The sequence below is a fragment of the Gorilla gorilla genome, chromosome 5 (assembly GCF_029281585.2).
Source record: "Gorilla gorilla gorilla isolate KB3781 chromosome 5, NHGRI_mGorGor1-v2.1_pri, whole genome shotgun sequence".
In the NCBI taxonomy this organism is placed as follows: domain Eukaryota; kingdom Metazoa; phylum Chordata; class Mammalia; order Primates; family Hominidae; genus Gorilla; species Gorilla gorilla.
This window is the reverse complement of record NC_073229.2, coordinates 190701796-190729042: the sequence shown is the minus strand read 5'-3', so window position 1 is coordinate 190729042 and position 27247 is coordinate 190701796. Positions and strand designations below refer to the sequence as shown.

Below are 27247 nucleotides of genomic sequence, written 5' to 3'. Positions count from 1 at the left end.
CCCCGCTGGCCGGGAACCGCTGGAGCCTAGCAACCGCCTGCCAGCCCCGGCCCAGCCCCAGCCGTTTTACGGCAGCAGGCCCCGCCCCCGTGCGCCACCGAGGGCGGGAAGGAGGTGTGCAGCACGAGCCAGCCAGTCCGCGCCACCATCTCTGGCCCTGCGCCCTGTCATTGGCCGAGAGCCGGGCGGCGCGGCGCGGCCGTAAGGCGTGGCCGGGTGTCGTGAGGCGGGCCTTCGGGCTAGCTCGCCGTCGGCCGCCGGGGGGTTGGCCTGGGTGTCATTGGCTCTGGGAAGCGGCAGCAGAGGCAGGGACCACTCGGGGTCTGGTGTCGGCACAGCCATGGCGGGCGCGTTGGTGCGGAAAGCGGCGGACTATGTCCGAAGCAAGGATTTCCGGGACTACCTCATGAGGTGACGAGCGCCGCAGGCCGGACCCCGCAACCCGGAGGGGCGCCCGGGAGGCTGCGACCCGTGCAGTCCGCGACGAGGGCGGCCGCGAGGACGCGGTGGCCCCGGGCAGCGGGTGGGCCCGGGCCCAGGCGAGAGGGTGCGCTTGTCAGGGGGGCCCCACCCGGATCCCTCCCGGACCGCCACACCCCGAAGCGGAGGGCGTAGAGAGCCGGTGACAGTGGGCGCCTTTCAGGGCGGGGGTGACAGTGGTTGTCCTCTCCCGGTAGGGTGACAGTGGGCGCCCCTCAGGGCGGGGGTGACAGTGGGTGTCCTCTCCCGGCAGGGTGACAGTGGGCGCCCCTCAGGGCGGGGGTGACAGTGGGTGTCCTCTCCCGGCAGGGTGACAGTGGGCGCCCCTGGGGGGGGTGACAGTGGGTGTCCTCTCCCGGCAGGGTGACAGTGGGCGCTCCTCAGGGCGGGAGTGACAGTGAGTGTCCTCTCCTGGCAGGGTGACAGTGGGCGCCCCTCAAGGCAGGGGTGACATTGAGTCCCCTTCAGGGAGTGGGTGACGGTGGGCGTCCCTCCTGGCCAGGGTGACAATGGGGACGCCTCTCCTGGTAGGCATAACAGTGGACGCCCTTCCCGGCCAGAGTGGCAGTGGGGACCGGGAGGGACGAAAGCGACGGCGCTCCTCAGGACAGGGTGACCATGGGGACGCCTCTCCCGGCAGGGGTGACAGTGGGCGCCCCTCAGGGCAGGGTGACCCGGCAGGGGTGACAGAGGCTCGTTCCTCTCCCATGGTTGGCAGTGGGCACGTCCCTCCAGGCCAGGTGACAGTGGCTCGCTCCTCCGGGCGGGAGTGGTTTCCTGGCCGGTTTCTACCAGATTCTCGGAGTGGGTCGCCGGTCACCTGCGGCCGTCCAGGTGTGCTAGAGGCGGCGACCTGGGTGTGGGGTGGGGAGACGCCAGCGGGAGGCGCTGCTGAGAGCGCGGCGCGGCGCTGTTGGAGCGGAGCTTCGGGTGCCCCCAGCGCGCTTCTGGGACAGCGGAAATAAAATGTGCTGGCCTTGGGTTCGCCTTTCGGTTTTCTCATTATAAGGACTTTAAGCTTGGGAGGAAGTACATTTAAGATGTTTTTATATACGAAATTCTGTCAACCAAAGTAAAGTGACGTGTCTCTTAAGGACATACTTTTTCTTCTTGTTCTATTTTCTGTTAACTCCTCCTTTCCAGTTAGAAACAAAGAGCGTTCGCGGTTGGAAAGCCTGAAAATACACTTTCTATAATTTATTTGCACCTCTAATCTTGGGGCGCTTGCTTTTATTTCAAAATATTGAATATAACTTTGAAGCAGTTTTAGGTTATTTAGGAGTGTAATTTTAGTTAGTTTTTCAGTGTATGATTTTAAAACCTAGGTACGTGTACAGCTGCGTTTTTTTTTTTCAGTACTTAATAGTGTGGTCAAGAGGTAAAGAGATGAAAGCTGAGGAGGAATAAATCCTGTTATAACCACACAAAAGGGATAGTATGAAGGCAACTTGATTTTAGCAATAAAAAAGTTTTAAATCCTGAATTTTATTGCAAATACTTTTTACTTCTACTTTTATAGAGCAGTAGGGTAGGAAAAATAATTCAGTCTGCCATATGGTAAACTTGTAAACAGAAGCTTCACTTCTGACTTTCAAAAAAATACATTTCTATGCTTAAATAGAACTACGATTAATTAAGATGGATGTTGAGTACTGTGGAGCACAGCCATGTATCAGATTAATGGTAGTAAAAATGTGAACAAAGTAGCAATCTGAGGGTATGCTCTTAATCCTTGCTGTTAAATTTCTTTACAGCTTTGAATATTACTTTAGCTTTTTACTAATGTGTTGGATACTGAGCCTTCCTAATAGGTACAGCTAAGGATAACATTGTGTGGTAAAATTAAAAATACAGTTATGACACCTAGCTATGTAAAAATTATGCTGATAATTACTTAACCGTTTTCTTTTCTTTTTTTTTTTTTTTTTTTTTTTTTTTTTTGAGACAGAGTTTCTCTCTTGTTGCCCGGGCTGGAGTGCACTGGCACTATTTTGGCTCATCCAAACCTCCGCCTCCTGGGTTCAAGTGATTTTCCTACCTTAGCTTCCCAAGTAGCTGGGATTACAAGCATGCGCCACCACGCCAGGCTAATTTTGTATTTTTAATAGAGACGGGGTTTCTCCATGTTGGTCAGGCTGGTCTCGAACTCCCGACTTCAGGTGATCCGCCCACCTCGGCCTCCCAAAGTGCTGGGGTTAGCAGGTGTGAGCCACCACGCCCGGCCCTAACAGTTTCATTACATAGGAAGAATTTGTTAAATATATTTTCAAGGAAGAGAGTTCTGCTTTTCTAAGTGTTATATTTTCTTCTACTAAATGGGTTTCCAAGAGCCAGGCTTTTCAATAGGATACTTCAGTATATCATCTAACCTTTTTTTCTAAAATTAACTTTATGTAGCTTTAAATTTTTATACTTTCTCCAGTATTTAATTCAATTACACTTTGACTAAATAAGGAAAAGAAGAGAATTGCATTACTCAGAACAGTGTTGCCTGGTAGAGCACCAGACTAAGATTCAGAATAATGACTTACAGTCCAGGATCCCCAGCAGGTTGATCCCAGCAGACTTTATTTGTCCATCAAATGGGTTTAATGATAATGCTCTTTTTGGGTTATCAAGAAAATTAAATTGGATAAGGGATGTGAAAATACTTGGAAACTCCAAATCACTCTACATTTTATTATATCCTTCTGTTTTTGCAAGCGAAAACATTTTTTAAAGTTTACAGTTATTTAGAAAGTTAAAATCTTGTGTGAGCTATAAAGCTCTATGATCTTGAACTGAAATTATTTTTGAAAGGTGAACACGTGATGTGAAACATTCAGCTGATCTGTTTACCCTGCCATTCTTGGCAGCAGTGGGAATTCATGCTAGGTCTGCCAAACAGTGATTGAGGGCCAGTTTGAGGTCAGGTATCAAAACTCTGACCAGAAGCTTTTTATTTTAGTGTTTCCTGCCCTAGAAAGAGAAACATTTCTTCCTAGAACATATCAGAGGAAAGTACTTCCTATTTGTTCTTCCAAGCTTTAGGCTTGCAGCCCGGCTTTTCTTTAGCAAAGGAGAATAAAATATAAAGCAGAAAACGTCATTGTATCTCTTTTCTTCTAATCAGAAACAAGGTTCCATCCCCTCCTCTTTTTACTTCATCAGTTGCCTGTTGTACATACTTTGCATCCTCTGCATTCTTTTTGTAGCCTACTGAAGGGGTCTAGAGGTTTTCTCAACTAAAGCTGTTCTAGAATTTTAAAAATTAATAACATAATTGAGTTTTTCAGCAGAAATTTAAAATCATATTTTACACAGATTATAAATTTATTTCAATCATGTTTTATGAATCAAGTTGAACATTCTTACTAAACTGAATTTCCAAGTGTATTTATTTATTTAGAGACAGGGTATTACTCTGTCACCCAGGCTGGAGTGCAATGGCATGATCATAGCTCACTGTAACCTCCCACTCCTGGGCTTGAGTGAGTCTTCTGCCTCAGCCTCCCAAGTAGCTAGGGCTACAGGTGTGCACAATCATACCTGGCTAGTTTTTTGTTTTTTCTTAGAGATGGGACCTTGCTATGTTGCCCAGGCTGTCCTTGAACTCCCAGTGTCAAGCAGTCCTCCCATCTTGGCCTCCCAAAGCTCTGGGATTATAGGCATGAACCACTGTGCCCAGCCCATCCACATGTATTTTAAATGATTTTTTTTTTTTATTTCACTGAAAGAGGTTATGAAACAGGCTCTCACTTAGGACACCTAAGAACCAAAGGCAATGTGTGGACTTTGATTGGGCCTGGTGTGAAAAAACAGCTGGAAAAGGCATTACTGGGATAACAGAACACTTAAATAGGATCTCAGTATTAAATAATATTAAATAATTATTGACAATTGTTAATTGTGATAATAGTACCGTTAAACCTAGGTGATGAGTTTGAATGATGGATTTGAAGCCCAGCTCTTGCTTTCCAGCTTTGTGAGCTTGGGCAAATTGTTTAGCTTTTGTGCTTTGGTAGCTGTTTAATGACATAGTATAGCGCTTGACAAAAGTAAGTGTTCAATTTATTTTTTATTGTAACTAATATTGCATGTTTAATCCCCAGGATTTCTGGTACTCTCTTTTTGGTACTTTCTTCCATCTCTTGTTAATTACCTTGATTAGGATCTTGAATCAAGAACTTCCTGGGTCTCTGTTCCAATACCTTTTTCTTAAGAAACTATTCCCTCACCTTTCTTATTGACAGAATAGAAAAAGAGAGCTCGTCTTTGCTTTTCCTCTTCTCTCATTCTCCTTCCTGGATTTCTGGTTAAGAAGAATAAATTAGAATAAGCAAAAAAGTTTTGAGGTAGGACATATATTTTAATGATTAACTCAATCAAGGTCTATGCAGCTTTATTCTAGAGACTTATTCCTCTTCTCAAGTTTGTATATTACAGTAAAGGTGAATGGACACACACACACACACACATGTATTTGTATATGTGTGCAGAGGATGTTTTCTTAAGAAGAACCTAGATCATAGAGTGCTTTAAAATCAGTTAATCATTTAGCATGCTTATGAATCTGAAGTTAGTGGGATGTTTGCATTGAATATTCTCAAGTTGATCAGGTATTCTAAATTAATTTTAACTTCTGAGTCTCCAGGAAAGCTTTAAGAATTTATACTTACTACCCAGGTGAGAAGTTGCAGTAAAATAAAAGTGAATCTTTCCCAAACTTGTGGAATATTAGAGTTGGAACAGGCCTTAGAAATTCCAGTGCTTCATTTGCCACATGAGAAGGCTGGTATCTGAACCAAACAGATAACTTCAGAACCTCTGGATACCAAACTTGTGAAGCTAAAACAGAAATGTCAACTTGGGATTTAAAGGAAAACAGTAATGCATAGAAATGGTTTTGAAAAGAAGGTTTTAGATATTTTTGTGCTCCATGTTTTCCTGCATATGTCTCCCTTTTCTCTGCCAAACTGCTTTTCACACCCAGTCCTTGGACTCTTTGAGCACTTCCCTGCCATATAATTGACTTTCAGAAATTGAATGAAGCTGTAAATGTTGAAGCAGGACTGGCCATAAGAATCTCTTAATATCTGGATAGTCCAGTCACAAAGATCTTTACTGTCATTCAGCTGACTTTTGGCTCACTAAATATAGCTGAATATCACAAATTCTAATTGTTAAAACCCTCCCTCATTTTAATTTGAACTAGAAAACTAGACAAAATTTGGTAAGAATAAATTTCAGCAAACTGTAGAATTATGATCTAAAATATCTCAAAATTTTATCCCATTTTACTTTGAATAATGTTAGAAATATACTATGCTAGGCTGTCAGTTGGATCCTTTTAGTACTACATAAGTAAGTTATAAATTACCTAAATTGCTCTCAGTACTTTCAGAGAAAGCTAACATTACTGTAACTTTGGAAAAATTAGAGACTGACCTAAAAGCAGCTCCTCTGCTCCTTTTCAAATCTCCTCCTGGTTCAGCCTGCCTGCCTCCACTTCTGCCTCCACCATGTCCATCAGGGTGACCCAGCAGCCCTACAACGTGTTCACCTCTGGCCCCTGGGCCTTCAGCAGCTCCTCCTACATGAGCAGGCCCAGTGCCCGCATCAGCTCCTTGATTGTCTCCCGAGTGGGCAGCAGCAGCAGCTTCCAGGGTGGCCTGGGTGCCGGCATGGGTCTGCCACTGCACTCCAGCCTGGCTAACAGAGCGAGACTGTCTCAAAAAAAAAAAAAAAAGAAGAAGAAATAATAATAATAGTAATTATAACTGATATGCCAGGAAAGGAGGGAAAATGGAATCATATAAAATGCTCATTTAAAACCATAAAAGGCAGAAAAAGAATGGAAGGCAAAAAAAAGAACAAAGAACAAGGACAACAAATAGAAAACAGTAACAAATATGGTAAATAGTAATACAACTATATCAATAATCACTTTGAATATCAGTAGACTAAAAGTACCAATTAAAAGACATATTGTACGAGTGGATCAAAAAATAAGACTCAATATACATTGTCTACAAGAAACCCACTTTAAGTGTAAATACACATATAGATTAAAAGTAAATAGGTAGAGATAGGTGTACCATGTTAACATTAATCAAGAAAAGGCGTTGGTAGCTATAGATGGAGCATACTTCAGAGCAAGGAAAATTACCAGGGATAAAGAGAGACATTACATATGATGATGGGATCAATGCTCCAAAAAGACATATGCAATGGTTAATTTTAGGTGTCAACTTTACTGGGTTAACAGATACCCAGATAGATGGTAAAACATTATTTCTGGGCATGTTTATGCAGGTATTTCTGGAAGAGATTGGCATTTGAATCAGTAGACTGAGTAAAGAAGATGTGCCTTCACCCGTGTAAGTGGGCATCATTCAATCTGTTGAGGGCCCCAATAGAACAGAAAGATAGAGAAGAGACAATTTGCTCTCTCTTCTAGAGCTTGGACTTCCATTTTCTTCTGCCATCAGACATCAGAACACTAGGTTCTTGGGCTTTTGGACTCTAGGATTTACACCAGTGGTCCTTCAGGTTCTCAGGGTCTTTAGCCTCAGACTGAGTTACACCATCGGCTCCCCTAGTTCTCAGGCCTTTGGACTCAGACTGAGTTACAGCACTGGCTTTACTGATTCTCCAGCTTGTGAAACTTATTACTTCTATAACAGCATAAGCCAATTTCCATTAAAAATTATATACACACACACACACACGTATGTGTATATGTATCTATAGCTATACATCTTCTATTAGTTCTGTCTCTCTGGAGAGCCTTAATACAGGTAACAATCTTTAATGTGTATGCACCATTACAGCATTAAAACACATGAGACAAAAACTGATAGAATTGCAAGAAAAAATAGATGAATCCACTAATATAATTGGAGATTTCACCCCTCCATCATAAATAGACCCAGCAGGCAGAAAATCAGTACGGACATAATTTAACTCAACAAAACAAAGAATCAACTGGATATGATGAACATCAGTAGACTGCTACATGTAACAGCAGCAGAATACACATTCTTCTCAAGCTCACATGGAACACTCACCAAGATAAATTATATTCTGGCAAATAGAACACACCTTAACCAATTTAAAAGACTAGAAATCATATGGTGTGTGCTTTGGAATTCAACTAGAAGTCACTAACGAAAGCTGGAAAATCCCCGATACTTGGAGATTAAACAGCACACTTCTAAATAACTCTGGGTCAAAGAAGAAATCTCAAGATAAATTTTTTAATATTTTGAACTAAATAAAAGTGCAAACACAACTTATCAGAATTTGTGGGATACAGTTAAAGCAGTGATTAGAGACAAATTTTTATAGCATTGGATGCATATATTAGAAAACGAGAAGGTTCTAAAATCAATCATCTAAGCCTCCACCTTATAAAACTAAAAAAAAAAAAAAAAAAGCAAATTAGAATGAAAATAAGCAGAAGAAAGGAAATACAGTAGCTCTCCACCCCCCTTATCCACAGTTTGCTTTCTGCAGTTTCAGTTACTTGTGGCCAACTAAGGTCTGAAAATATTAAGTGGAAAGTTTCAGGAACAACCAATTCATAAATTGTAAATTTTGTGTCATTCTGAGTAGCATGCTGAAATCTCATGCCATCCTACTTTGTCCTTGTTGAAACATGAACCATCCCTTCATCCACCATCTGTATGCTGTAGATGCTACCTACTTGTTAGTCACTTAGTCATCCCACCTAGTCACTTAGCCATTGTTGTGGTATTGCAGTGCTTCTGTTCAAGTAACCCACATTTTATTTAATGATGGCCCCAAAGTACAAGACTAGTGATGCTGGTACTTTGAATATGCCAAAGAGAAGCCATAAAGTACTTCTTTTAAGTGAATAGGTGAAAGTTAAAGTCCCAGTATGTTATTCTGTGGATATCAACACACAGATTTTGGGGTTTAAATGGAGACGGCGGTAAACCCAAAAATAGCCAACACAGTATTGGAGGAGGAGAACAAAGTTGGAGGACTGACATTACCTAACTTTCAAACTTACTATAGAGCCACAGTAATCCAGACAGTGTGGTATTGGCAAAGGAATAGACAGATCAATCAATGGAACAGAATAAAGTGCCCAGAAGTAGACCTACATAAACAAAATCAATTAAATTTTGACAAAGGAGCAAAGGCAAAACAATGTAGTAAAGACAGTCTTTTCAACAAATAGTGCTGGAACAACTGGGCATGCAATTGCAAAAAAAAAAAAAACGAATGTAGACACAGACCTTATACTATTTACAAAAATTCACTCAAAAAGGATCACAGACCTAAATGTAAATCACAAACTATAAAACTCCTAGCAGATAATTTAGGAGAAAACCTAAATTACCTTGGGTTTGGGGGTGAGTTTTTCTGATACAAGACCAAAGACATGATCCCAGAAATAATTGATAAGCTGGACTTCATAAAAATTAAAAAGTTTTGCTCTGTGAAGGATGCTGTCAAGAGAATGAAAAGATAATATATGAGAAAATATTTGCAGAGGACATAACTGATAAAGGACTTTTCCAAAATATACAAAGAACTCTTAAAACTTAACAATAAGGCCAGGCGTGGTGGCTCACTCCTGTGATCCCAGCACTTTGGGAGGCCAAGGCAGGCAGATCACTTGAGGTCAAGAGTTTGAGACCAGCCTGGCCACCATGGTGAAACCTCTACCTAATTCTCTACTAAAATACAGAAATTAGCCAGGTGTGGTGACGGGCGCCTGTAATCCCAGCTACTTGGGAGGCTGAGGCAGGAGAATCACTTGAACCTGGGAGGCGGAGGTTGCAGTCAGCCAAGATCATGCCACTGCACTCCATCCTGGGCAACAGAGCAAGACTCCCTCTCAAAAAAAACAAGCCAACAAAACCCACAAAAACAAAACTCAACAATAAGAAAGGAACTCAATTAAAAATGGGCCGAAGACCTAAGCAGATACCTCTCCGTGTTCAGATGACAAATAAGCATATGAAAAGAAGCTCTGCCAAAAGATTGGACACCACTGTTCTACATCATATGTCATCAGGGAAATGCAAATTAAAACAAGATACCACTAAACATCTATTAGAAAGGCCAAAAGGCAGAACGCTGACAAAAGCAAATGCTGATTAGGATGTGAATCAACAGGAACTCTCATTCATTGCTGGTGGGAATGCAAAATAATACAGCCACTTTGGAAAACAGTTTGGCAGTTTCTTACACATTCTTTGGTATTTACCCCTAGGAGTTGAACCCTTAGATCCACACGAAAACCTGCATGTGGATTTTTATAGAGGTTTTATTCATAACTGCCAAAATTTGGAAGCAAACAAGATGTCCTTTGGTAGGTGAATGGCAAAATAAATTGTGGTACATCCAGACAATGGAATGCTGAATAATAATTCAGCACTAAAAAGTGAGCTATGAAACCATGAAAAGACATGAGGGAAACTTAAATTCATATTACTGAATGAAAGAAGCCAGTCTGAAAAAGCTGCATACTACCTGGTTCCAACTACACAACGTTCTAGAAAAGGCAAAATTATGGAGATAGTCGAAAGATCAGTGGTCGCAAGGGTTTAGGTGGGGCACAGAGGACTTTTAGAGAGTGAAACTACTGTAAGACACTATAATGATGGCTGCATGGCATCATATGTTCATCTAAACCCAGAGGATATGCAGCACTAACAGGGAACCTTAATGCAGATATGGACTTTGGGTAACAATCCTGTGTCAATGTAAGTTTTGTGATAGTGATAAATACACCATGGGCGGGGGATGTAGATAATGGGAGAGTGCGTGCATGTTTCGGGGCTGGGTGTATATGGAAGGTTTCTGTACTTTGGTTCATTTTTACTGTGAACCTAAAACTTTTCTGAAAAATGAAGTTTATTTTTTAAAAAAACAGAATACTTAATTTTTAGCTGGAAATACAGTTTCTCCTCCATGAGAATTCAAAATCATAAGTGAACCCAAGAAAGTCTATGAGTTTTGTGTTTGTTTGCTTTTTTACTGAAAATAAAGGCAGCATACCAAATAAAGAGAAAATCAAGAATATTTTCTAAATGGTTTTGCATTACTGTCCCCAAATTGCAGTTTATATGTGGCTTATAAATTTATCTCCCCTTTTTTTTTTTGAAACAGGTAATAATACGTATTTGGAAGCATTTTTTTTTCTAATTTGGTTCTGCACAAATATGCTTTTCAGATATTTTGATTGAGTTGTTGATTCATGCATTCTAGAAAACCCTGACTTAGAATTGAGGGATGTTGAGTTGTAGTGTTTTGTATTTAACAGACATATTTAAACTGACTTTACTCTCAGATTGTTTTACAGTAATTAATGTGATTATATTCATGTAGGACTTTTGAACTGAGCAGGGTATGAAGGCAGAAGTTAATTCTCCCTTATTCTCATACATGTGTAATCTATACTAATCCTTATTCTCACACATTTGTAATTCTCCCTTATTCTCATACATTTATAATCTGTTGTAAAATAGGGTATAATCAAGCTGTTGTATGATTTAAGGAGAGAGTCCTAAAGGAAAAACTAAGTTATGTCCAAGTTGAAACTTCACATTGTAAGTACGACATCCTTTAAAATATTTTTATAGGGAAAAAATGTGCCCTTGGTTATTCATAGTTACCTAAACGGCCAGTGTTCAGATACTGACAAAGGTATTTGAAGGAGAGCAATGCCGTAGGTGACTGACTGTTCTAGCTAGATTATGCTGTCTCATCTGGTAAGGTTATCAATCTCTCTGCTATAAAGCATTGTGGTCAGTTTGTACTTGCTGTGAAATATAATTTGGATAATTATATTTGTATATATATGAATGATATATATTTCATAATATAACCTATCTGAAGCACATAGTAGTACCCCCTCATCTGCAGTTTCTCCTTCCATGGTTTCAGTCACTCAAGGCCACTTGTGGTCCAAAAAAATATTACAGTATTGTGAAAGAGAGAGTAACCACATTCTCAAAATTTTTATATCAGTTCATTGTCATAATTATTCTATTTTATTATTAGTAATTGTTGTCAATCTCTTACTCTGCCTAATTTATAAATTAAACATTATCATAGGTATGTATGTATAGGAGAAAAACATAGTATATATAGGGTTCCGTATTATCCACGGTTTCAAGCATCCACTGGAGGTCTTAGAATGCATCCCCTGAGGATAAGGGGGACTACTGTATTATTAGCACCATCAACAATTATTTTCATGTTACAAATTATAATCTCTGTGCTTTCTAAAACAAAACAACTAGTAGAATTCTTTGGACTTGAGTCTGTTTATAAAGGATTTTATTATTTCATTTTTCCTCCTGCCGTACTGCTCAATTTTATTATTTTATTTCAATAACTCTTTCAGTAGCTCAACTTTGAGATTTTGCCCTAAGAGAAGAGCTCAGGTATATCCTGGCAAGAGAAATTGTTATTTCAGAAATAAAAGTAACTCAATATAAGTTTTTGGTGTATTTTTAAATTTAACATTCTGGAAAACAGCATTGACATTTTTACTATTCATTCATTCATTCAACAAATATTTTTTAAATTCCAGTTTAAATGCCAGGCCCTACTTTAAGTAGTCCAGTAGTAACAAAAATACATCCCTCCAGGGGTTCACATTCTGGTGCAATGTGTTAGTAAGCAGAAGGGAAAGTTTCATTGTTAATAGAATTCTGCAGCAGTATGCATCTCTCCAACTTACCACTTTTAAGGAAATATTTCCTCGAAAGCTGTGCTGTCCAATTTGAGTAGCCATCAGTGGCTACTGATCACTTGAAATGTGACTAGTTCAAGCTGAGATGTGCCGTAAGTGTAAAATACACACTAGAGTCCAAATAATTGTATGAAAAAGCATGTAAAAGGTCTAATGAATAGTTTTTATTGATTACATTTTGAAATTAAAATGTATTTTTGCATACATATGGGTTAAATAAATATTAATACAAGTAATTTCTGTGGTTTCTTTTTACTTTTCTACTTTTCTTTTCCTTTTTTTTTCCAGACAGGGTCTTGCTCTGTTGCCCAGGCTGGAGTACAGTGGTGTAATCATACCTCACTGCAGACTTGAACTCCTGGGCTCAAACAATCCTCTGGAGGCACAAACCACCCATGCCCAGCTAATTTTTAAAATATATTTGTGTATAGATGGGGTCTCACTATGTTGCCCAGATTAATAGTGAACTCCTGGCCTCAAGCAATCCTCCTGCCTTAGCCTCCCAGAGTGCTGGGATTACAGGCATAAGCCACTGTCCCCGGCCTTCTTTTTAGTTTTCTTAATGTGGCTTCTAGAAGTTGTAAATTACGTATGTGGCTTGTATTTCTGCCTTGCATTATATTTCTATTGGACAGTTCTGCTCTAAGGATTGCACTTATTTTCCATAAAATTAAGATCTAATTTCATGAAGTCAAAGTTCTTATTAGAAATAATATTACTTGATCTTTTAAAAATAATAAAAGAATGTACACTGTTAACGTTGTAGTCCTGTTACTGAAATTTGAATACAGGTGTGAGGTTGCAGTAACCTAATAAGACCAAAATCATTTGATTTTTTTTTCTTTTTTTTCCATGTCTGTCCTGTCTGAACTTCGGTGACTCTTCACAAAATAGTACGGTAAGAAAATTATTTCCATCCATTTCAGGCTTTTGTAGACTTTCTGCATTAACAGAGTTAGGGGTAACAGGCTTAGCGTCCTTTGCATATGAGAGCCTTTCTAGCCGCCATGGCTGGCAGGTTGTGAAGGGTGCCTACTGCACCCTGGCCTGTCCTGGGGAGCCTAGACACGAGCTCTGTGACAGCCATGCTCCTGGGGCTGCTCCCTACTCCTGTTTTTAGAAACAAGCATATAATTACTTCATTGATAACAGTCACAGTGGAGCCTAGCAACCGATGAAAGGAAATAGAGAAAGAAAAAGAGAAAGCAGGAAAAGAAGGGTGGGATGATTATTTCCTGTAGGGTGGAGTTCATTTCCATGGCTTGATTTTCACACAGGAGATGGTGTTGTGTAATTCTGTTGGAACTTTCTTTTCAGCACAATTAAGAATTATAATCAAGTAAAATGTTTTCCATTTAATCCAACATATGTTAATTTCTTTTTGAATTTTAATAAAGTTCCTTATTTTTCTCAAAATTGACTGCTGAATATCTGACAGCATAAATCAATTGTATTCTAAAAAAGGGAAGAGAGAACTAGAATATTGTACTAGATAGAAAAGATGCATTATAAACTTTCTAAGGTTAGGTATTTTAGTAAACTAGTGTTAAAATGATTTTTACCTTTCGTGTTCTTCTTAAGAAACATATTTTCAGTGTAGCTCAACACTTACAGTCATAAGTGTATGTATAGTTCTTAACTTGCAGAACTGTTTCCTATAACCTAACACTCATCACACTTAAATTTATTTTTTTTATTTTTTTATTTTTTGAGATGGAGTCTTGCTCTGTTGCCCAGGCTAGAGTGCAGTGGCACTATCTTGGCTCACTACAACCTCTGCCTCACGTGTTCAAGCGATTCTCCTGCCTCAACCTCCCTAGTAGCTGGGATTACAGGTGCAAGCCACCACACCCAGCTAATTTGTGTATTTTTAGTAGAGACGGGGTTTCACCATGTTGGTCAGGCTGGTCTCAAACTCCTGACCTCATGATCCGCCTGCCTCAGCCTCCCAAAGTACTGGGATTACAGGTGTGAGCCACCACGCCCGGCCCATACTTAAACTTTTAATACCATCACTTAGCCAGGAATCTCCCAAGGCTACTTTAGGTTTAGATTTATTCCATTGTCCATTTCTGCTTTAGCCCCACCTATGAAAGAAGACACATTCACAACCAGTGGTAGAGAAACTGTGGTTTATATGCCCCTCTTAGAATAACTCTTCAGGCTCTGTTTATAGCCCTGGGTTCATGCATGATAAAGTAGACAGCAACACCACCATACAGTGCAGAGGAGTGGCAAGAGAGTAAACGGAAAAGGAGATGAAAATAGACCAAGTGGAGAAAGGCCTGGTCAAAAAAGGAGGAAAAGGAAGATCACTATGGAATAATAGAGAGTTGAAAAATGAAGTGACACCCAATAACAGGACGGGTAAGAAAAGAAGTAAGTAGGTAAGGGAGAGATAGATACTCTCCCTTACAAAAGTCTGGGGAATAAGGAAAAAAGAAAACTGGCCATATCTCATCTAAATGTAAGAAATTAAGGGTCATTGTTAATAGAATTCTGCAGGAGTGTACTTCTCTCCAACTTGTCATTTTCTTTTTTTTTTTTTTTTTTCCCTAAGACGGAGTCTCGCTCTGTCACCCAGGCTGGAGTGCAGTGGTGCAATCTTGGCTCACTGCAACCTTCACCTCCCGGGTTCAAGCAGTTCTCTGCCTCAGCCTCCCAAATAGCTGGGATTACAGTCACCTGCCACCACACCTGGCTAATTTTTGTGTTTTTAGTAGAGACAGGGTTTTACCATGTTGGCCAGGCTAGTCTTGAACTCCTGACCTCGTGATCCACCCGCCTCAGCCTCCCAAAGTGCTGGGATTACAGGCGTGAGCCACTGCACCCAACCCAACTTGTCATTTTCAAAGAAATATTTCCTCCAAAGCCTTGCTGTCCAATTTGAGAGCCACTAGTCACCTCGTCTAAATGTAAGAAATTAAGTGAAAGTTGCAGTAGTATCTTAGATAATATGCAGTCTGAATGCAAGAGAACTAATTAGCCAGCCCAGAATCTCAAGATTCTTTAAACCAACTGTGCCTAATTTACAGAGTTTATAACTCACATGTTAAACCCTGAAATACTTATCGTCATGACTATATGGGAACTTTGACCTTTTGTAGTTATCTAAATGACCTTGTGGCTTTCATGTTAAATAAACATTTTTAAATATTCTATTATGCCAAATCTAATTCCCATTTATTTTTCTTATATTTCCCTTGGTTTACCACTTTTTAGGGAACCTTTGGATTTTAACCCCTCGTCAATAGTAGAAGCAAAGTCTAGAAATGTATTTAGCAGTCTGAATTTAACCTAAACATTATGATAGGCAGAAGTCAAGCAAAGACTGTTTTTACTCTTTAGTGTTAGGATAACTAAAAGGGGTGTTTAGCCAACAAGATGTGGTTCCTTTCAGATTTGAAAATATTATTTCCAAATTCTAAATTAATGAAACAATTTTTCATTTTTAATGAACAAAAGCCACAAGCCTTATTTTATTTCAGCCTCTAAAATTAAATTGATTGTGGCTGCTGTCAAACACAGACGACTTCACTTTGGTATCCTTGGATGAGCGTAGTTGTAGAATGAAAAACTATTGGTTCATTTCTTTAATATTAATATAAGTTTTTGCTATTATGTCAAAAGTACTTTCCAATCTTAATTTCTTAGTGTCTGGGGTCTGGGGCATTGATTTTCAAGTTCTTTTATCTTAGAATAGCTCATATGAGCTGAAAAACAATTTATTCCCTTATTAAGTTTCTTTCTTCAGAAAAGTACCCAATTTAGGGTCTGCATTTTAAGAATTATTAACAAATATCTTAATAAAAATTTGGGAAAAGGAGTGTGGATAGATTTAAACATAAAAATATGGAGAATAGTTCTAACAGGGTTTGAATTATAGCAACAATGAATTGTGTAAGAAGTGAATCTTATTTTTATTTTTAAATGTTCTAAATAGGACAATCAGAGATGACTTGGTTGTAGTGTGGAAACGAGTAGGGACCTTGGGAAGCTGCCAAACCCTTTCTAGCTCTGGGCTCAGCTGTAAGAACTGCTGATTCCTACAGGAACACTTGGACAATCCAATACCTAAATGTTAACCATCAATTAACCCAGTAAACCTGCAAGATGGAAATGAAGATTTGTTCTCACGAGTTTCACGTGATTATTTAAAGTAAGGGAAATTTCAGCTGTTTATAGTTCTGTCTTAACTTTTTCCTCTCTTCATTCTTTTCCTCTCATTTTTTGTAGCACTTCTGGGGCCCAGTAGCCAACTGGGGTCTTCCCATTGCTGCCATCAATGATATGAAAAAGTCTCCAGAGATTATCAGTGGGCGGATGACATTTGGTAAGAATGCAGATTTGGATAATTGGGAGGACTTTCAACATAGTAGAGCTCCTGCTTGCATTTCAAGATTGTAGCACTAGATGTTACAGTCACTATTAGAAAGTCACATACAGAACGTGATGGCATGGAAGAGTGTTACTTCTCTATGTCAGTAAGAAACAAGATTAATTAGAAATATTTATCTAGGAAGTAGTAACATCTTATTTGCCTTTCAGATTTAGCACACTGAACTGAAGACTGTGTCATCTGAATCATTCTAATAGTCACTCTAATGATTTATATTGTGAACTTTTTTGGGGGAAAGTGTCATTAATCTTACTTGAAACCCTGACATTTGAACATAAAACTATTGTGGAGGGAATAAATAACAATTCTTTCAGAGAATGAATGGATTATAAGCAACTCCAGGAGACAAAAAAAGTGGCTAGAACAAATTTCAGCCTACTCTTGCTTGGAAATATGTTCCTTAAATGTTTAAATAATTAACAAAAATGCATAGCAGTACAGTAAATTTTTTTATGAGCTTCCTATTGATACAGGCATTTAAGTAACAACTTTTATCTGTCAAAGGCTTTCGCAGAAGAGGTTCTTTTTTGATCAGGGCAATGGAACTGTTCATCTCTGTGGTCCTATCAACCCTCTCAGTTTTCTAACGTATTGATTGTCTTTGCTCTGCTATTTTTGGCAGCCCTCTGTTGCTATTCTTTGACATTCATGAGATTTGCCTACAAGGTACAGCCTCGGAACTGGCTTCTGTTTGCATGCCACGCAACAAATGAAGTAGCCCAGCTCATCCAGGGAGGGCGGCTTATCAAACACGAGTAAGCAGATTTCAATTTAGTTACTTTCTTTTCAGGAATTTGAGGAATTGGGGAGAATGAAACTAAAATCTTTTCTGAGGGAGTACTGCGGGACTGGAGTGTGTATAGATGCGCTTTAGCAGTTGGGGAAACAACTTACTAAACCGTGAAAGTTAACATGAACTAGGATACAGGCTGAGCATCCCAAATCCAAAAATCTGAAATGCTCCAAAATATGAAGCCTTTAGAGTGCCAACATGACACTCAAAGGAAGGGCTCATTGGAGCATTTTGGATTTTGGATTTTCAGTTTAGGGATGCTCAACTGGTATAATCCAGTTATTCCAAAATCTGAAAAAATCTGAAACATGTCTGGGCCTAAGCATTTCAGATGAGGGATACCCAACCTATATTACTGTTTTTATAAGTTGTAAGTTGAAATAAATGTTATGTAAAGGTGTCTTTTTAAAGCCATCCAAAGCCCTTGCGATTGGCATTGAAATTTTGTTTCTCATTGAATTTTTGTTTTTGTTTCTTTCCAGGATGACTAAAAAGGCATCTGCATAACAATGGAAAATGAAGAACAAGGTCTTAAAGGGACAGCATTGCCAGCTGCTGCTGAGTCACAGATTTCATTATAAATAGCCTCCCTAAGGAAAATACACTGAATGCTATTTTTACTAACCATTCTATTTTTATAGAAATAGCTGAGAGTTTCTAAACCAACTCTCTGCTGCCTTACAAGTATTAAATATTTTACTTCTTTCCATAAAGAGTAGCTCAAAATATGCAATTAATTTAATAATTTCTGATGATGGTTTTATCTGCAGTAATATGTATATTATCTATTAGAATTTACTTAATGAAAAACTGAAGAGAACAAAATTTGTAACTACTAGCACTTAAGTACCCCTGATTCTTAACATTGTCTTTAATGACCACAAGACAACCAACAGCTGGCCACGTACTTAAAATTTTGTCCCCACTGTTTAAAAATGCTATCTGTGTATTTCCATGCAGTGTGTATATTGAGATGCTGTAACTTAATGGCAATAAATGATTTAAATATTTGTTAAATGAGTATGATTAAATATCTTGCTGCATTCCCTAGGAAACTGCAGAACAGTATATCTGAAAAGACAATTATAGGTGAAAACGCAACTCCTTGAAAACTGTGAAGATGGCTGGAGGAAATGCAGAGCTGGAAGGCCAGTGTTTTCTGGAAAGCATCGACAGTCCAGCTACGCAGAACGCATTCTTTCTCTTATGGGCAAGTGTTATTAATAGAAATGCCCCTCAGTCACTGAGACTCAGGCCAGTCACATGAGTGTTCTGGGCTTCTCTTTCCCTCTTTGTAAAAAGTTGCAGAGGCAATTTCTATGGTGATCTAAGAATTGTGCTGCTTTCCAGAGATTGCAGTCCCACAGGAATGGGCTGATCCCGTGGTCCAGCGCAGCACTAGGTGCTCGGATGGAGGAATCAACTTTCGGGGGAAGGATGGAGCTGTTAACTAGGAGCTGCTCCAGAGAGGTCTGACCAAATGACTGAAAATATCCTAAGAGCATAGTCCTGACTTCTTATTTCACATTATACAGTTAAGTTAGGGTTTTAAAAAAAAAATTCAACTTGAATCTGATTATAGTTTCCCATTCTCTATGTGGTAGCAGATGAGGGCAGCAGAGAAGCCCATGATGAGCAGAGGGGAAGTCTGTGAGGCGGAGTCTCCCTCAAGGGTCCATATTCTGTCACTTTTTTTTTTTTGAGACAGGGTCTCACTCTGTGGCCCAGGCTGGAGTGCAGTGGTGCAATCACAGTTCACTGCAACCTCCACCTCCTGGATTCAAGTGATTCTTCTGCCTCAGCCTCCCAAGAAGCTGGGATTACAGGCATGCGCCACCACACCCGACTAATTTTTGTATTTTTAGTAGAGGCGGGGTTTTGCCATGTTGGCCAGGATGGTCCTGAACTCCTGGCCTCAAGTGATCTGCCTGCTTCCCAAAGTGCCGGGATTACAGGCATGAGCCACTGCACCCGGCTTCATATTCTGTCACTTTTATTTTCTTTTTAAGGTGCTATACAGTTCACAAAGCATTGTCATATGTGTTCTATTTGGGCCTCACACAGCACTGTGGAGCAGGCTGGTCATTTATTTATAGAGGAGGGAACAGGTTGTGAAGCTGTGAAACACCTGTATTTGGCAGGGCCAGGGCACACACCTGTCTGGGGACGCTGCTCCTGCCACACTGCAGCTGGGACCATGGCAGGACAGACACTGCAGGAACCCTGCCACGCCACAGCTCCGTCAGGCTCAGCTTCCACAGTTAAGTACAGCTGAGCATGGTGAAAAAAACTGGCATGAAGAGCTGTAGATTGGTTAAATTAAAACCACTTGTTCTACTTTATCATACAAGTAATAATACTTGCGAGACATTCTAACTCTACAGAGACACAGGGCATAGAGTGCAGCAGCTGAAGCCCACATAGGTCTCCTCCACCCTTGGCCTATCCCTGTAGAGTCAGCCACTGTCAAGGATTTTTGGTTTGGGGTCTTTCTCTTCATCACCTTGGAAAAACTCCCAACCTGCTAGCCTTTACTGCTGGGTAAGAAGCAAGGAGATTTTCCACACCTGCATTTCAGAAATTGGCCAGCTCCCTGAAGGCACAGCCTTGTCGGTCAGCCCAGGTGGAAGCCTTCAGTGCACCAGCGACCAGGAGCAGATACTGCAGGTGATTCAAGCAGGAACAGGCCCTGATAAAAACCAAGGCAACAGTTTGGTTCAGTGGACTTTTCTGGTACTCCCGAGGAGAGAATATGGAGAGATAGAGGCCAGTAAGGTCATTCCTGCTGGCCAAAACCTGCATCCGAGCTGAGGGAATCCTGCGAGTGTGCAGACACAGTCAAAGCAGGCACAGATGCAGGAGTGGCGTGGAGTCTGCTCCCTCAGAGCCACAGCTTCTGACTGTGCCTAAGAGAGAGTGACGAGGGACTCGCCAGGGGAAGGACTGACCAGCAATTGGCCCGCTTAGAGGTCACAGGAAGCTTCTGACTGTCGCACTTCCTCTTTCCGCACAGAGCCCTGAGCACTTGCAAAGACGAAGGCAAGAATGCAAGGCACCTGATTAGAAGCAGTAGGAAAGGATGTGAGACTTTTTCCACTGTTGGAATTTGATTCCTAATTTCACATAGCATTGAGACCAGTCATGATAAACTGTATTCCAGAACAAGAGTTTTTGGGTTTTTTTGCATTGTTTTGTTTTGTTTTGTTTGAGATGGAGTCTTGCTGTGTTGCCCAGGCTGAAGTGCAGTGGCACCATCTCGGCTCGCTGCAACCTCTACCTCCCAGGTTCAAGCAATTCTCCTGCCTCAGCCTCCTGAGTAGCTGGGATTACAGGTGCACACCACCATGCCCGGCTAATTTTTGTATTTTTATTTAGTAGATACAGGTTTTCACCATGGTGGACAGGCTTGTCTCGAAGTCCTGACCTTGTGATTTGCCCGCCTCAGCCTCCCAAAGTGCTGGGCTTACAGGCATGAGCCACTGCGCCCGGCCCAGAACAAGAGTTTTTAATGGTTCTTGGTTGCTTTAAGTTTACCATATCCAATGTCTGTTGTTAGCAAAAGGGGCACTCAGAACACCTCGGAATTCAGCTTATGAGCAATAAAAGGAGACGGACCCGTTATTTAAATTGCTTTTTTTCTGGACTTTGGAGGTGGAAGACTTCCCAGGCAAGACTAATTCCTAGGCCCTGGGCAAGCTCTTGCTGCTCTTTCATCCTGGGAATTTCCAGAGCTTGCCTTCCAGAGACAGGTGAAATACATTGTCACATTTGGCAAATGTTTGGTTTGTACTATGAGAGCAATATGCATGATGTTTCATCCTAAAAACTGGAAATCCGATCTGGTCTCTTTAGTATAATCTCAGAAGTCATTGCCTTTGTATCTTGATGTGTGTTAGTGGAGAACACTGCCGGCAATGGAAATTCATTAACCATTAGAGAGTCGGCATTTAAAGTAATCATAGGTGATAAGTAAAATGTGAAAACTCAGGCTGGGTGCGGTGGCTCACGCCTGTAATCCCAGGACTTTGGGAGGCCGAGGTGGGCGGATCACGAGGTCAGGAGATCGAGACCATCCTGGCTAACATGGTGAAACCCCGTCTCTGCTAAAAATACAAAAAATTAGCCGGGCGTGGTGGCGGGGGCCTGTAGTCCCAGCTACTCGGGAGGCTGAGGTAGGAGAATGGCGTGAACCCGGGAGGCGGAGCTTGCAGTGAGCGAAGATCGTGCCACTGCACTCCAGCCTGGGCAACAGAGCAAGACTCCGTCTCAAAAAAAGAAAAAAAGAAAACTCAAAGATTAGGTTGATACAGAACTTGATTACTTTAAAAGCCCAACAATATATATTCAGAATTTAAACTGCCATATAACATTCTTTCTCAAAATAACTCTCAAGAACTCAAAATATTTTTCATTTAAATGTCAAAATATAAAGAAAGTTAGGAGACACAAATGAGTCATGACTAACTTCCAAGATGAAGTTCATGCTAGCTGTGAACAGTAAAGTGTCATGTTGGTTTCAGCTCCAGAGACAGTGCTTTTCTTTGTTATAATAACTTCATGGGGCAGAGGTGCAGTTGGGAAATACTTCCTGCACAAGCAAACATTCTCAACCTAGACAGTGGGAATCCTGGCACTGGGCAGCGTGACTGCAGGCTGCATGCGCAGTGAGAGTGGCCTGCATGCGGGGGTGGTGGAGAAATCAACGGCCTCTTGTTTCATAATTCTCCTCTGACTGCACTTGGCTTACTATGACATACCTCAGTTTTGTCAGCTCTCTTCCCACACTCCACATAGCAGTGGTGAATTTCTGCCATTCCGAATTTCAAGTTGGGTTCAGTTACTCTTTCGTGTTTTTACATTTTTGGATTGGATTTCTCAGATGTTTTCTTAGATTAATTTGTATGGAGAATTTACAAGCCTTAACAAGAAAGCACAAGTTGTTGCAACACCTGAGGATACTCTGAAATTGCATCAGATTACTGAGAAGACACTAGATGGGCTCAAAAATAATCATTTCTCCTTCAAGGTCTAGAAGAGAAGTGCACTCTAGACTGCATTTAGACAGCAAAGACTGAGCTGGCTCTGCCTGCAGCCCTGGCAGGTCAGTGTCCCCTGGGAATGTGGAGAGGGCAGAGGCTGCAGATGTCTGTGGAGAGGAGCCACCCACAGTGAGAAAACTGCAGTCCTCCTGACCTTCCCTCAGGCAGCTGCTGAGAACTGACCTAAACTGGGCTGGTCACGTAGGATTCCCAGGGTTTTGCTGTTATTTTGTTTTTGGTGGATATAACAGAAATCATAGAAAAGTTGGTGAGGATTAGCTACTCCCTGACAACTTTATTATGAAAGTCACAGGTCAAAATCTGCCTTCCCTACAGACATGCGTTTAGCAGACGTTCATTAGCTAGTACATTAGCAGGAAGCAGGACACCTCGCTGTTCTCCTATGTTCCTGATGAATCGCGTTTCTTCTTTCTTTCAGGCTCTCTGAATGAGTCATCCATCTGAGGTAGATAGGACAGTATTTCAGCCAAGACACAATTCCCACCTAAACTAATAATTCCATGGGGTAGCTTAATGGTGGTTTCCCATTTCTAGTTATTAGATCACCTTCTATAGAGTAGACTCTATTAACAAAATCTGTTCACTTATACACAAACATGGGTCCTAATGAAAAGGCAGGATAAATGTTCAGTTCTTTTCTTCTCTACCCAATTTTAAATATAAGGAATTGATGTGATTCATCACATAAACAGAATGAAGAACAAAAACCATATGATCATCCAATAGATGAAGAAAAAGCATTTGATAACAACCAGTATCCCTTCATGATAAAAAACCCTCAACAAACTAGACATCAAAGAAACATACCTCAGAATAATAAAAGCCATATATGACAGACCCACAGCCAACATCATAGTGAATGAGGAAGAGTTGAAAGCATTTCCTCTAAAAACTGTAAACTTTAACTTTAAAGACAAAGATGCCCACTCTTCCCACTTCTATTCAACATAGTACTGCAGGTCCTAATCAGAGCAGTCAGGAAAGAGAAAGAAATGACACCCAAATTGGAAAAAAGGAAGTCAAATTATCTCTGTTCACTGACGACATGATCTTATACCTAGAAATCTCTAAAGACTCCTCCAAAAGAGTTCTAGATTTGATAAATGACTTTGGTAAAGTTGCAGGATACAAAAGCAACATGCAAAGATCAGTAGCATTTCTATACACCTGTAACATGCAAGCTGAGAACAAAATCAAGAATGCAATCCCATTTACAATAGCCACACATATACACAAAATACCTAGGAATCCACTGAACCAAGGAGGTGAAAGATCTCTATAAGGAGAACTACAAAACACTGACGAAAGAAATTATAGACGAAACAAACAAATGGATAAACATTCCATGCTTGTAATTGGAAGATAAATATTGTTAAAATGACCATACTGCCCAAAGCAAGATACAGATTCAATGCAATGCCTACCAAATTACCAATGTCATTTTTCACAGAATTAGAAAAAAAATCTTAGAATTCATATGGAACCAAAAGAGAGTCTGAATAGCCACAGCAATCTTAAGCAAAGAGAACAAAGCTAGAGGCATCACACTACCTGACTTCAAACTATACTACAAGGCTGTAGTAACCAAAACAGCATGGTACTGGCACAAAAATAGACACATAAATCAGTGGAACAAAATAAAATACCCAGAAAGAAAGCATCATACCTACAACCAGCTGATCTTCAACAAAGTCAACAAAAATATACACTGGGGAAAGGACACCCTATTTAATAAATGATGCTGGAAAACTTAGAGAGCCAAGTTTGGAAATGATGACACCCTATTTAATAAATGATGCTGGAAAACTTGGAGACCCAAAGCTCTCACCATATACAAAACTTAAGATGAGTTAAAGACTTAAATGTAAGACCGGAAGCTATAAAAAATCCTAGAAGAAAACCTAGGAAAAACTCTCCTGGACATTGGCCTAGGCAAAGAAGTTATCAGTAAGACTTCAAAAGCAAATGCAACAAACCAAAAATAGATATATGGGACTTAAATAATGCAAGAAACATCTGTACAGCAAAAGAAATAGGCAACAGAGTAAACAGACAATGGGAAAAGGACATGAACAGACATTTTTCAAAAGAAGATACACGAGTGGCCAAAAAACATGAAAAAATGCTCAACATCGCTGATCAGAGAAATGCAAAGTAAAACCACAATGAGATATACCATCTCACGTCAGTCAGAATAGCTGTTATTAAAAGGTCAAAAGGCAACAGATGTTGGCAAGAATGCAGAGAAAAGAGGACACTTAAACTGTTGGTGGGAATGTAAATTAGCACAACATTCATAAAAACAGGATAGAGATTGCTCAAGAACTAAAAATAGAGAACCATTCAATCCAGCAATCCCACTACTAGGTATCTACCCAAGGGAAAAGAAATCATTAAAAAGACACCTGCTCTCATATGTTTATCACAGCACTATTTGCAGTAACAAAGTTTGGAATCAACCTAAGTGTCCATCAACAGATGATTGGATTCAGAGAATGTAGTATATGTGCACCGTGGAATACTATGCAGCCATAAAAAAAGAATGAAATCATATCTTTTGCAGCAATATGGATGGAGCTGGAGGCCATTGTCATAACTAAAATAACTCCAAAACAGAAAATCAAATACCACATGTTCTTACTTCTATGTGGGAGCTAAATAATAGGTACACATGAACATACTGACACTGGGAACTCCATTTATAAAATCTGATGGCTTTTTCCTGCCACCTTGAGAAGAAGGTGCCTGCTTCCCTTTTGCCTTCTGCCATGATTGTTAGCTTCTGGAGGTCTCTGCACCTATGCAGAACTGTGAGTCAATTAAACCTCTTTCCTTTATAAATTACCCAGTCTCAGGTAGTATCTTCATAGCAGTGTCAGAACCGACTAATATGTTCACTGAAAGCCCAGACTTCACCACTATCCAAAATATCCATGTCACAAAACTGCACTTGTACCTCCTGAATCTATAAAAATAAAAATTAAAAGTTAAAAAGGAAGGAATTGGTGTAATAGCTATTTCAGTAGTGATAAATTATTTTGAATGTTTTCTGTTTTGAGCATAACAGACTCCTGAATTTTCATAGATTTAATGGGTTTCTATCAACTATGATACTATTCTCTTTCGCTCAAATGTCCTACCTTTGGCCACTGGGAGCCCTTTAATGGTGTCCTTTTGATATGATCCCATCAATCTGAAAGCTTTCATGTTTGCTGGTACAAGATTCTCCCGCTCACCCTGTCTTTTCCTTGTCCCCAACATGGAAGGAAGAGACATTTCTCCAAGGAGTTCTGGCTGCGTTTATGAGGAGTGGTGTTTGTAGCCAAAAGATGGACTCTTGGCACACTTACGCTGTTAGGCGGACATTGCTTTTTGGCCATTTCAGTGGTCAGTGCTAGAAAGGTGTCTTTTTTAAAATCGCAAGTTCATATTGATATTTACACTTCAACTCTAGTATTGTATTTCTACTTAATTTACTTGATTTTATAATTGAATCTCTTTTCTCTTATACTGAATAGCATTATTTCTAATCACATAAATATTCTCTACTTACTTGCTTTAACAATATAGTTTCACAATAACAATACCATTATTAACACAAACAGTGAAACTACTGAATACAATTTCAAAATTTTATTTACAGTTTTTGTCTTTAGAATCCATGTCCTAAGCATGTGTGTTCCAAGTAATAATAGTTCTAAATTCACTTGAAATGACCTTTTACTGTGTGTTATGTAAGCACCTATCCAATGTAGACTTTAATGCAATTGTTAGTTTTTATTTTCAGTGTAAAGTTTCTGCTTTCTAGCAGCTGCTAGTTCTTAGAAGGCTAGTCCTGTTAGCTACAGGAGGTGGGAGGTCAGTCTACCACGAACTTCGAGACAATCTAACCATCAGAGCAATTGGGTCTAAATGCTTCCATTCTTCATCATTTAGTCTGTGTACACCAATAAGTTCTGGATAAACAAATCAATTTCTGCCTTTTCCTTTTTAACTCTTTTTTTTTTTTTTTTTTCGAGATAAGGTCTTGCTCTGTGGCCCAGGCTGGAGCGTAGTGGCGCAAACACAGCTCACTGCAGCCTCAACCTCCTGGGCTCAAGAATGTTCCCATCTCAGCCTCCCAAGTCACTGGGACTACAGATGCATGCCATCACACCCAGCTCATTTAGAAAATTTTTGGAGAGATGCGTGTCTCACTATGTTGCCCAGGCTGGTCTTGAACTCCTGGGCTAGCTAAAGTAATTCTTCCATCATGGCCTCCCATGGTTTGGGATTACAGATATGAGCCACCATGCCTGGCCTGCCTTTTACTATTTAATTTCAAGTGCTATTAGAACCTAGATATTTTAACTTTTTAATCTTGTCCTGAAAGACCATCCTGTGAAAGTTGTATTTTGTGCCCTTTTTGAGTGATGACTTTTCTCTTTAAATAAAAATAATCATATCCAACATATCTAAATAGCATGCTATGTATTTTCTCATTATGGCTTATACTGTATACATTCAAATAACTGTCAGTTAACATTCTCTTGACTTTATTCAAGTCAGTGTTTAATTTTTCCTATAGAGGGGCTTTAAGGAGATAGATGATGTTTTAAGATTCCACATGATGAGCAGAGGTGAAAAATATAAACGCAGCTCTTAAGGGTTTTGTCTGAAACCTCTTCACTCGTAAGTCAAAATGCAGACTTTGCTTTTTCTATGTGTTTTCTAGTACAACTAAATACCCTTCAAATAACTCACCTACCTCAAACCTTTTAGTGATTACAGTTATTTACTTAAAAAGACAAAACAAA

The 27247-nt window shown here is 40.1% G+C and overlaps 1 protein-coding gene across 3 annotated transcripts; it reads left to right on the top strand.

Moving 5' to 3' along the window:
• Positions 1–209: 209 nt before the first annotated feature.
• MPC1 (mitochondrial pyruvate carrier 1) lies at positions 210–18408 on the top strand. 3 transcript variants are annotated; one of them, XM_055389793.2, is made up of 5 exons: positions 210–411; positions 2131–2134; positions 16436–16532; positions 17221–17353; positions 17874–18408. In XM_055389793.2, exons 1-5 carry the CDS (start codon positions 341–343, stop codon positions 17896–17898), a joined length of 330 nt encoding a protein of 109 aa, XP_055245768.1. In that variant the 5' UTR covers positions 210–340; the 3' UTR covers positions 17899–18408. The 3 variants fall into 3 exon arrangements, with proteins under 3 accessions (XP_055245768.1, XP_063564064.1, XP_004044989.1); XM_063707994.1 differs by lacking the exon at positions 2131–2134 and adding an exon at positions 13094–14566 and having other exon boundaries at positions 213–411; XM_004044941.5 differs by lacking the exons at positions 210–411; positions 2131–2134 and adding an exon at positions 14759–16358.
• The last annotated feature ends 8839 nt before the right edge of the window (positions 18409–27247 follow it).